Source organism: Orbilia oligospora, assembly GCF_000225545.1.
Source record: "Orbilia oligospora ATCC 24927 unplaced genomic scaffold scaffold00215, whole genome shotgun sequence".
Classification (NCBI taxonomy): domain Eukaryota; kingdom Fungi; phylum Ascomycota; class Orbiliomycetes; order Orbiliales; family Orbiliaceae; genus Orbilia; species Orbilia oligospora.
Window position 1 is genome coordinate 915,495 of NW_011645772.1, and position 11,643 is coordinate 927,137.

General features: G+C 46.7%; 5 protein-coding genes across 5 annotated transcripts; 2 read left to right on the forward strand and 3 right to left on the reverse strand.

Moving 5' to 3' along the window:
- Window positions 1-1,038: 1,038 nt before the first annotated feature.
- Window positions 1,039-1,891, reverse strand: AOL_s00215g287 (uncharacterized protein; the record flags this gene model as incomplete). Its single annotated transcript, XM_011129489.1, has 3 exons — window positions 1,039-1,289; window positions 1,387-1,456; window positions 1,787-1,891. The coding sequence occupies 3 exons, from the start codon at window positions 1,889-1,891 to the stop codon at window positions 1,039-1,041; spliced, it is 426 nt and encodes a 141-aa protein (XP_011127791.1).
- A 1,362-nt stretch (window positions 1,892-3,253) lies between these two features.
- Window positions 3,254-4,105, reverse strand: AOL_s00215g288 (uncharacterized protein; the record flags this gene model as incomplete). The annotated part of the gene is made up of 5 exons (XM_011129490.1): window positions 3,254-3,385; window positions 3,472-3,520; window positions 3,587-3,811; window positions 4,020-4,030; window positions 4,103-4,105. 5 exons carry the CDS (start codon window positions 4,103-4,105, stop codon window positions 3,254-3,256), a joined length of 420 nt encoding a protein of 139 aa, XP_011127792.1.
- Window positions 4,106-5,824: 1,719 nt separating this feature from the next.
- Window positions 5,825-7,728, forward strand: AOL_s00215g289 (uncharacterized protein; the record flags this gene model as incomplete). The annotated part of the gene is made up of 3 exons (XM_011129491.1): window positions 5,825-5,941; window positions 6,015-6,175; window positions 6,252-7,728. 3 exons carry the CDS (start codon window positions 5,825-5,827, stop codon window positions 7,726-7,728), a joined length of 1,755 nt encoding a protein of 584 aa, XP_011127793.1.
- A 673-nt stretch (window positions 7,729-8,401) lies between these two features.
- On the forward strand, window positions 8,402-9,218 carry AOL_s00215g290 (uncharacterized protein; the record flags this gene model as incomplete). Its single annotated transcript, XM_011129492.1, has 2 exons — window positions 8,402-8,524; window positions 8,652-9,218. The coding sequence occupies 2 exons, from the start codon at window positions 8,402-8,404 to the stop codon at window positions 9,216-9,218; spliced, it is 690 nt and encodes a 229-aa protein (XP_011127794.1).
- Window positions 9,219-9,597: 379 nt separating this feature from the next.
- AOL_s00215g291 (uncharacterized protein) lies at window positions 9,598-11,245 on the reverse strand (the record flags this gene model as incomplete). The annotated part of the gene is made up of 2 exons (XM_011129493.1): window positions 9,598-11,155; window positions 11,211-11,245. The coding sequence occupies 2 exons, from the start codon at window positions 11,243-11,245 to the stop codon at window positions 9,598-9,600; spliced, it is 1,593 nt and encodes a 530-aa protein (XP_011127795.1).
- Between the last annotated feature and the right edge of the window lie 398 nt (window positions 11,246-11,643).

An 11,643-nucleotide genomic window follows, 5' to 3' on the forward strand; every position in this document is an offset into this window, starting at 1 on the left:
AGGTATCGAAAAATTAGTAGTATAGTATTTGCCTTGGTCGGAAAATATTGAAGTATTTGCCCTAAAAAGGTCCGGAGTTATACAGGGCCGCTGCAGTCTGCACATCAATATCCTTCGGGACTATCGACGTAACCTCAAAAACTTTAACTAGTTTCGATTTCGCGAATGAACCAATTAAGCACCGCCGGGGCTAGCTCGCAGCTGCATGATTATAAATTAAACCAACTTGCACAGCACTCTACGTTTTAGAAGGGTGGAGCTAGCCGGCGGGAAGAGCTATGTCCCTTGCTGCATACTCTCCTGCGGCCGTTCACACTACATATAAATACGCCATTGCGATATATAAGTAGCTATAGGGCTGGTTAACCATAGGATGCCAGCCAAAATTTAAAGCTGAAAATTGTTAACCTTAAGGCGAAGAGAACAGGGTTAATGCGCAAAAACGGCACCAACCAGAATTTTTCAACGGTTATACAGAAATCTTTGTTTTTGTCTTTTTATTGTATTTCTCCGTCTAGGACGTCCGTAGTACAACTATCCATCGCAAAAACAAAAGCAAAAAAGCCCCTCAGAATGCCACACGCATGTAATAAGACAAAAGGAAAGAACCCGCTACCCGTTGAGAACTGAAAAGCTAGAAAAGGAGCTGCTACCAAAGCACATGGGGTCCCAGTATTCAAGGAAAGAAGTAAAGAAACATAGTCGCAATAATGTTAGAGGAGTGATGGAGACCATATAGGAAGGTTGTAGAAGCACTCGCAGAAGAAAGTCCTGGCGTCGGAAATGACGAGGGAGAAATCTAAGTTGAGGCTACTATTTTGGAGTAGAGTTAACGGTTAGCTTTGAAAGTTCGAGTAAAGTCATATTTCCATAATTTCGAAGATGGAGCGGGGTATCCGTTTTGCGAGGCGTCGAGTCAAAAGTCCACGTTTATTCAAAAGGACAAAAGTCGATGGCATTTTTCGGTTGAGTTGAAAGGAAAGGCTCTGGTAGCAAGTGATTCAAAGACAAAGAAGAAAAATGAAGACGATCTCAAATTCAAGATGAAGTGGCACCGCCCTTCTTCTTCTTCTCGACCTTGAGCAACAAAGCCCTGTTGATATGAGGTAGAACACCACCGTTGGCAATAGTAGCTCGGATGAGGGTGTCCAGTTCTTCGTCTCCACGGATAGCTAACTGCAAGTGGCGAGGTGTGATACGCTTGACCTTCAAGTCTTTTGCAGCATTACCAGCGAGTTCGAGAACTTCGGCAGTAAGGTACTCCAGAACGGCAGTGACGTAAACAGCAGCTACAATGTCATAAAACCCAAGATCAGTACGAGGTCTACGATACGCATTGTCGCCAACGTGTTCGAATTTCGATGAAACTCGTCGGAAGAATCTCACCTTTAGCTCCAACTCTCATACGACCCTGGGTATCTCTCTTGAGGAAACGCTTGACACGACCGCATGGGAACTAGAAGAAAGACGAAGAAGCATTAGAGCAAAGTCCTCCCAAGCAGTAAAAACGGGCTCTTCGCGTGATAATGGTTGCACGTCGGAGGATAGAAGAGGAGGGGGCAAAAGCAAGAGCAAAGAGCCGCCTGTCAAACGGAAGCAGAGTGTGGGGAAGCCTCATGGTGTTGCGTGGCAGCTATGTGATTGGTGGGTCCCAGTCGCATGGCCATGCGAGCAAGCAGGCCAGCAAGCAGGATTTTTTTTTAAAGAAAAAAAACAGCGTCTACGATGAACAACCAGAGGAATGGGAAAAAGAAAGGAATTGGGGTTTGCAACTAGAATACCGTACCTGCAGACCAGCCCGTTGCGAATGCGAGATTTGTGTCTTGTGGACGCCATCACCACTGGCTTTTCCGCCAGATTTTCCACCCATGGACTTTCCTTTGCCAGTCATTTTTGTTGTTGAATGGATATTGGATTAGAATCAGGTCAGGATCAAGACGGAAGGTCGTTAAGGATAGTCGTGAGGGGTTCTATCTAAACATTGACCAAAATCACAGTATTAGCAACAGTCCCTTCCATGCATGCGTCGGGGAGCCGAGGCGATAGACAGCAGATAAAGGACTCGACTCGGATCACAGCCCGAAAATTTTGGTGGTTGACTTTCTTTTTTTTTTTTTTTTTTTTTTTTTTCTCCTTCTGACAGGCTTGTTCGAAGACATGTTAAAAACAAACATCAAAAAAAAGTTATCCTGCCGTGACATATCCCTCGCCAACATCCAAAGCCATTCAAAAGCCGGTCTCCGAATGCAAAAAAATGCAAAAAAATGCAAAAAACGAAAATCTTGTCGCTGAAGGGTACTATGGAAATCGAATTACCTGAGAAGATGGGAGCGATAAAATCCAGGATATTTAGTGCTATTTGCAGGTCGGGACTGGTTGATATTGACAGACGTCAGCGGCGACTGGATGGTGAGGTGGGTTGGTTGGAGGAAGGAGAAGGTTGAGTTGAGTTGTAGCGAGCGAAGGGGGAAAACTTGGAGGTTGGTTTGTGCTGGCTGGCTTTTTGGGGCAGCCGGTCGCTTGTCTGTTGTTGTTCACAGCAGCCCTTCATATTCAATCACTGTTGCCCATTCATGACTCGACTCGCCCTTCGCAACGACTCCTTTCTCTTCCCTTCCAGTAATAATACCAAGTAGTCCCAAGTACAGCAGCATATATCACCTCAGACGCGCTTACGACCTCAGCCCGCCGGTTTTGGCTTCTCACAGTAGAGTTTTTCTCGAGGAATCAACAGTTGGATCCTACGTCACATGTGGCCAGACTTGATATCTGTTTTTGTAGGCAGTTTTCAAGACGCAATCCTCCTGTTCCCTTGGCCAACTTTGCCTCCCCGGTAATCTGCGGCCGATACGCCGCGGGTTCATTCTCGGGAGCTCTTTCTTGCTGCCACGGATATCGGGTCAGTGGTGATTCTAGTAAAGAAAAAAAAATAATAATATCTGTATGCGTATTATCATGTATCCATAGACCTTAGAGACAAAAGAAACAGCGGCACGCAGAAATGTATCTCATCCGAAAAGACAAAAGGGGACCTCCCGGGATGAAAGATCTTTCTCATTTAAACGTGCTTCACAGAAAGGACAATGGTCGCGAACAGAAAAATAAGACGGAACAAAGAGTCGGCGAGGTTTGCTAGATAATCCCAACCATCCAATCAGTCGCATCGGCAGCAAGGTATGTATAGAGAATTTCCGTTTCCAAAAAAAGAGTAGCATGGCGAGGTTCAGTGGTCCCGGAGCCCAATACATTCCATCTACTTCCTAGTAACCTTGTCCAGGAGGGCCTCGTGGGAAACTTCAGCGTAGTCGGTGCCCTGAATCTCGGCGCCGACACCGTTGAAAGCGCGCCTCAAGGCGTCTTTAGAAGAAGAATAGGTCATCTTGCTCTATAAGGGTTAAGTGGTTAGCTGCCTATTCTATGTCTTGTTTTCTATGGCTTCTAATATAAAAAGGGAATTTGTAGGTTTCATACTCTGACGGGGGCATTGTCAGGGGACCAAGAAATGAAGACAATCTTGTTTCTACAGACTCAATTAGTACTCGAAACCATATCCAAAATCATCGATATTGATATGTGGACCCCGTACCTCTCGCCCTCACCCTCGCTGAGCTTGTATGCGAAATCGTAGACAGCCCATCTACAGTCATTCTCTGGAAGATCTGTCAAGAACGCCTCATAGTCGGTTTCGGTAGAGGCCTTGTCGACAACAATTTGCGTCTTGGTTTCGTTCAGTTTGTAGATAATGTACCGGGAGGACTTTCTGAGCTTAAGTTCCTCGAAGGTTGTTACGCAGTCGGAAGCGACAGCAACGCTAGAAGACAGTTGAATGAACGGCCAGTCAGTGATAAGAGCTGCACAAGGTCCCCTATATCGGATCTAATAGAAGCAGCTCGAATGATTAAAGATTTGAAATGCCTTCAAACCTCGTCATTATGCCACCGGAAGGGTGTCTATCCTGTTCGTTCCGATCTTGGGAGGTACCAAGGTGGGGTTGTACAGTTTCGTGAATTCAAACTCACCCTGAACGAGACTACATATCAACAGTGTCATCATTAGTAACGCGTCGAGATGAAACATTGCCTCAGAAGGATCACTATAATACCATTTTCGATGATTTTTGGTGGAGAGATTTGGTCTATTGAGCTAATGACGAAGTTGGTGGTAAGTTTCGGGTGGTCAATGAGGGGCAGATAGGTGGTTGTCGTCGTCGTCGTTGTCAAACAATAATGGGTAGCTCGTAGCTGGCGACCCCTCAACGAAACGACGGTAAAAGCTGGTATTTATACTACTCTGAAGGAACAAGCTTACCTGAACGAAACCAAAGATGAAGTTTGATCCTACGGACACGGGTCTGCGGACTCTCTTTTTTTTTTTTGTCGAGGATGACGGGGGAGTCGATGGTAGGGAATAGTGGGGTGTTTAAAGGGGTTTGGACGGAAAGGTCGAGCTGGTCGAACGACTGGAAAATGTGGTGTAAAAAGTTTTGGCTTTGGACTGGCTGGCAAGCAGCTTTTCCCTGCTTGGATATCGTTCGATATGTTTTTCCTGGGTGGCCCCACTCAAACCACCGCTTAAGCTTGCTATTGCTACCGTCTCCTTGAGCACATACTTAGATCCTGACCAACTTACTACTTACATCCATCACATCCTTGAGGGTTAAGAAGGTACCTGGTAGGTATTCCCTCGGATGGACTGGTCGAATTTTAGGATGATGCATACGGTTTGTCGTACCGAAGGAGAGCCTGCTATCTCTCTCTCTCTCACTCCTGCTGCACAGCTTAGCTTAGCTCAGCCGCCCTCAGCCCAAATTTAATCATACACATATCTCAGATGACGTTGCTACTCCAATTCTTCGATGCCTGTAGGTCGGAGGCAAGAAGTACCCGGGTACATGTAGATACAGCTGCCTATCATCAGTCCGTGGGATTGGTGGCAGGAGCATCTCATCACTTGATTTTAGTGCCTACGGCATGTCATGTAGCGCCCCGAGCCGCGATTTCGGGTCAGAAGCCGGCGCCAGAACCCAAGAATTAGGTATATAGCAGTAGCCCTGATATATACTTCTTAAGTATATATATATATATACCTGAGTACATACTTTATACCAAGCTTAGTACTCAAGGAAGTATCATATGTATGGAATTCAACCTGTGAAGTATACGCAGATTGGTCTAGTTCTATTATAAGACGTTACGATGTTTCTATTAGCATTAAAGTAGCACCTACGATAAGGTTATATTCTGAATTCTGTTCCTTACTCTACTACGTATACCCTACTATTGAAACCACACTATCATCAGACCTATCAGATAAACTTTGCATATATTTACTAAGTGCTAGGCATACACCTACTAGAGTTCAGTACTAAGTACCTCAGTAAATTTTATAAAATAAAATTCAAAAAACCTCAATCTATAGTACAGTACACCTTGAACGAATTCCACCAATAGAGCTCACGAGAAGCGCCATTACCGCGGCTTTTCCCTAACAGGAAATTTATGATAAGCAAACACAGCCCACCAACCACACACACAACACATTTTCCCGCCACTATCAAATTTTTTTCTTTTGATTCTGCGACATTCCACGAACAGGCCGAGCTATCGAAATTTCTCTCCGCAAAATCTTTCCACGATCCACCCTCCCTCTTTCTTCCCTCCCATCTTTATCCCTCCCTCTTCCTCGAGATACCCTTGCGTGTTTACGTGCAACTTTCACAAAATAGCATCTTTTGCTAGCTTTGTTTCCCGTCATTTTTGAGGATCGTACATAATTGATTTTTCTTCTTCCTTTCTTCACTTTAAATTTTGTTTCGTCATTCATCATGCATCGGGCTATTGCATCGACCGCGCGGTCTTCCTTGAGATCCGGCTCTGTAGGAAGACTTCGTCCACTTACTGCTATCCAACCTAGTTTACAGCAGAAAAGATATGCACACAAGGTATGTATTCGTAATACAATTTGCCATTCCGATCACCCCACTTCGAAAGACTAATTCGATACGGTCACTATAGGAATTGAAATTCGGAATCGAGGGTCGGGCTTCGCTGCTCGAGGGTGTGGAGACTCTGGCAAAGGCTGTTGCCGTCACATTAGGACCCAAGGGACGAAATGTTCTGATAGAGAGCCCCTACGGCAGCCCAAAGATCACCAAGGATGGTGTTACAGTCGCTAAGTAGGTTTTTTTTTTTTTTTCCATGTTCATTGATTTCCGATCCTAAAATCATATGCTAAACTTCGTACTTCCGTAGGGCTATCACATTGAAGGACCCCTTCGCAAACCTCGGTGCCCGTCTGCTCCAAGACGTTGCTAGCAAGACCAATGAGATTGCTGGTGACGGTACTACTACTGCTACTGTCCTTGCCCGCTACATCTTTACCGAAACTGCCAAGAACGTTGCATCCGGATGCAACCCACTGGATTTGAGGAGAGGTACCCAGGCTGCCGTTGAAGCTGCCATCAAATACATTCAGGAGAACAAGAGAGAAATCACTACCTCCGCCGAGATTGCTCAGGTTGCTACCATCTCTGCTAATGGCGACCAGCACATCGGAAAGTTGATTGCCAGTGCTATGGAGAAGGTCGGAAAGGAGGGTGTCATCACTGTCAAGGAGGGAAAGACCATCGAGGATGAGCTTGAGGTTACTGAGGGTATGAAGTTTGACCGAGGATATATCTCGCCATACTTCATGACCGACGCCAAGTCCCAGAAGGTCGAATTCGAGAAGCCTCTCATTCTCCTCTCTGAGAAGAAGATCTCTGCTGTTCAAGACATTATCCCAGCCCTTGAGCTCTCTACCCAGCAGCGACGACCACTTGTCATCATTGCCGAAGACATTGATGGCGAGGCTTTGGCCGTCTGCATTCTCAACAAGCTCCGTGGCCAACTCCAAGTGGCTGCCGTCAAGGCCCCTGGATTTGGTGACAACCGAAAGAACATCTTGGGTGATATCGCCGTCTTGACCAACGGTATCGTCTTCACCGACGAGCTCGACGTCAAGCTTGACAAGCTCACCCCAGACATGCTCGGATCCACCGGCAGCATCACCATCACCAAGGAGGACACCATCATTTTGAATGGAGAAGGTTCCGCTGATGCTATTGCTCAGAGAAGTGAGCAGATCCGTGGTGTCATTTCTGACGCCTCCACTTCCGAGTACGAGAAAGAGAAGCTCCAGGAGCGTCTCGCTAAGCTACAGGGCGGTGTTGCTATCATCAAGGTTGGTGGCTCTAGCGAGGTTGAGGTCGGTGAGAAGAAGGATCGTGTTGTCGATGCTTTGAACGCCACCCGTGCTGCCGTCGAGGAAGGTATCGTTCCCGGTGGCGGTACTGCTCTCCTCAAGTCTATTGCCATCCTCAACGAGCTCAAGGGTGGTAACCCAGACCAAAACCTTGGTATCAACATCGTCAAGTCTGCCATCACCCGCCCTGCCAGGACAATTGTTGAGAACGCTGGCGAGGAGGGTAGCGTTGTCGTTGCTAACGTCATGGCTGACCCTAACTTCAACAACGGTTATGATGCCGCTAAGGGAGAATATACCGACATGATTGCTGCTGGTATCATTGACCCATTCAAGGTTGTCCGAACCGGCCTTGTTGACGCCTCTGGTGTCGCTTCCCTTCTCGCCACCTCTGAGGTTGCTATCGTCGATGCTCCAGAAGAGAAGGCACCACCAGCTGGTGGTATGGGAGGCGGTATGGGCGGTATGGGCGGTGGCATGTTCTAAAGAACTAAATATTCTTTTTGAACGCACGATCCCCGGACAGTCCAACCCAGTCATTTAGCATATGAGCAGACATGGTAAATATTTCCTTATGGCCTGTATATTTTTGGATGTCTATATTCATGGAGTTTAACGAGCCTCTCTCATCTACCACCTATCACCCTTTCCACCCTTTCCAACCTGTGAATATCTACTTTTCTCCCCAACACACAAAAATTGAAGATGATTTTGCTGTATGGAAATATCTCCACTCTTCATCCAGCCCTTTTCTTTCTTTCTTTTTTTCTTTCTCTTACTCTTTTCGCTTTCACTCTGGTGTCTATTTGAACCTGGCGCAAAAGATAGATGTATTTACTTCACAACATCCACAAAAGTTCGATTCTTCATGTATAATAATTTATTCCTCTATAATGAAGTAGATACATTGATAACAGAGTCTAATGGTATATAAATACTCTTCAATTCACCCCGTGAAAGTAATCTCCTCGTGCGATGTACAGTACAAGAAGAGTTGACCATGAACCTGCCTGCATCCTTGGTATGTTGGATAAAACACCCAAGCTGCGTTGCATTTAACAGGCATCAGCGACGACAAAAGCTCCAAAGCTCCAACATCCAACCTCTCACCCCGCCATCGTCCTTCATCATCTCGTCATCCCATCAAATACCGCCCACCATGGCCACCAAAACCACTGAAATCGACTTCGCGAAGTCGGTCTTGATAACTCTCTCCTCCAAACCGGTCACAATAGCTCCAGACCATGTCGAAGACCTAAGAAAGCTGCCTCCCAGGGCTCTAGTACGTGCTTCACCAATACCACCCCCCACGTCATCGTCGCCATCACCCCCATCACCTACCCCAAAAAGAACACTCCATTCTAAAGAACTATGAAAATAACTAACGAAATATACTTTCACACACACAGTTCACCCTCCCGAAGCTCCCCACTACAATGTCCAAACCTCGCGATCCCTCACAACCAGCTTCTGCGACAATCCACCTCAAAACCCTGCGTCCTCCTCAATTCATCAATGAATCTTTAGAATCCCATCCACTCTCCTCGACGGTGCAATCTATAAAAACCATAATCGAAGCTAAAACCGGAGTTCCGTCGGATAAGCTCCGGTTGATGATTAAGGGCAAAATTTTGGGAGATTCGAAGACTTTAAGCGAGATCGCTGAGGATGGTGGCGAGGTTACGATCAGTGTTATGGTTACGGGAGGGTATACTGTTCCTACTGCTGGATCCTCATCATCGACTCCCTTACCGGATACAGCGGCTGTAGCTGAAGCTGTGGAGAAAGTCGAGACGGCGGAGGAGGCAGTGAAGATGGATGTTGATAATGAGGTTGGAGATGTGGTTAAGGTTTTGGAAGGTGACGAGTTTTGGACTGATTTGGAGGTGTTTTTGAGGCAGAAGGTTGGGAAGGAAGAGGTGGCGAAGGAGGTTTCCGGGATATTTAGACAGGCTTGGGGAAATAGATCACGGTAATGCATATTGGAGGGAGTCAGTGTTCTGTAGCCCGCATTGTGTTTAATATTACTAGTATTGATAGCACACTCGATTAATATCGGTCATAAATGCATCTGGGTATTCTAGCTATTAGTACTGTACAAATTTTTGATATGAAGGGGAAACAGCCGGGTTCAATAAATTTGAAGCCAGAAAAAATAGAGTGATTGTTAAATGCTTTGCCAGCTGGGTCAAACTTCGGCCGCTGTCGGGTAGATAATTTGAAAATATCTGTCGGCAGTACATGTACATTTGAACATACCTAGGAGGTCAGAAGGCCAAATTATAGTGTCATAGGCTTTGGATCCCTAGTGAGTACCACAGATGTGCGGGTATCCAACGCTGGATTTTCAAAGAATCAGCGCCTGTCCCTATCGCCCCGCCTGTCCCTGTCTCTATCCTTATCTCTGTGATCTCGGTGGCTCCTGTGATGCCCATCAGACCTAAATGCCGAAGACCTTCCGCCCCGTCTTTCGTCTTTCCGCTTCCTATCATCTTGGAGGACCTCCTTTGCCTTCTCACGGGTATCAATCACTACCAACTCTTCTTCGTTTTTCCTCTTCCAAGTCAGATCCTTGCCCAATCTATCCTTCTCAAACGTTAGTTTATGCGACAGCCAACCTGCATCGTTATCCTCTACTTCTTGCCCCTCGGCATTCTCATGCCAATTACATGATTTACAATTTGGTATAAAATGTAGATCGCATGTATTCTGCTCATCAGCATCTGGGTCAATACCACCGCTCTCAGCCTTGGCATCGTTGTCCAGATCCATTGCGTCGATGGCGCCCTCCTCCTTTTCCTCTTCTTCAGGAGCATTCTTCGTTGCTTCGACGAGCTTTGACTTAAACTTAGACATCGCCTCGAGCAGACTATTTTCATACGCAGTATCGACATTATTGGCGCCGCGTTTTCGCTTGCGTGCTGGTATCGACGTAGCTGGCAGCATAGATGCCTGGAGAGCGAGAAGAGATGCCTGTTTTTGCTTCGGCTTTTCCTCGGGGGGTGGGGTTGCACGTCGTTTTAGAGATGCCCGGACTGCTTCGATCTTTTCTTTCGTTGTATCGAGTTCGTTTTTCTCGGGTGGCGGGGATCGAGCAGGGGATGGTGAGCGCTTCTTGTCCCTCTTAGACTTTCCTTTTGACACCGTCGGTTCTGGGGCTGGCTCCGGCTCAGCTTCTTCCTGTGGTTCCCCCTCTGGTTCTCTTGTTTTCGGCTTTATTGTCGGCAGCTCCTCGACATCTAATAGCTTCGATGCAAACCTAGGATCAAATTTCTTCTTTGTGATGACAGGCATTGGTTCCTCATCCTCCCCGTCCGCGAAAGACAACATCTGTTTCCCCTTCGGTTTCTTCTTCTTCACCACTTTTTTCTCCTCTTTCCCTGCTGTCGAGACCTTGGTCTCCCTCCTCTTCATATCTTCGAAAGGATTGACCAATATCTCACATCCCAAAATCTTGGGCGGATACATAGGCCTCTCACTGCCCTCTGCTCCCTCTAGTTCTAATTGCCCCATCTTCATCACATTATATAATGTATCTCCAACTACCCGTCCAAACATCGTGTTTTTCCCCGTCAGCTCTGGCGTCTCTCCCAGTGTAAAAAAGAACTGCGATCCATTGTCGTCCTTCCGTCCACTATTTGCCATCCCTACCAGACCCCGACGATTAAACCGTAGCCGGGAATTGAACTCGTCTGCAAAAAGCCCTCCATCATAGATCGCCTCACCACCGTGACCGGTTCCTGTAGGATCTCCGCCTTGAATAATGAATCCGGGGACTAGTCGGTGAAATATTGTGCCAACATAATAATCGTCTAGACAAAGTTGAAGAAAGTTTCGGCAGGCGAGGGGACATTCTTTCGTCCATAGTTCGATTTGGATGTCGCCGGAGGAGGTTTTGAGAAGGATCTTGCCGCTGAGGTTCGCGGGTTAGCTATACTCACGCGTCTAGGAGATGCGAAATGACGTACGTAGGCTGAGGCTCAATGTTATAACTCGACGCCATGGCTGGCCCTGATGACAAGCGCAGCCCGTGAGAGATTTGATTGAGCTTCTATATGCGGAGTATGATGTGATGTTGAGATACACTGTGGGTGGTCTTGTTCAATGATGGATGGCTCGTGTCGCAGCTGGTCATGGCTCCCATTCATGGCATTGCGTTGCACAGTCTTGGCTCTCGACAAATTTGGCACCAATATGCTTGGCACCAGCAGTATGATCTTGGCATATCTTTGCAGCTGTTGCCTTTTGGGGAAATGCAACACATATTGACCGCAGGACAACACATTACTTGCAACACCACAACACAGTCCATTCAGCCTACATTCTGGATATACCGAGCGTGACACACTTGCAGAGAAAAGTTTCCCTCGATTCGAGCATAAAGGACCTCCTCTCTGGCTT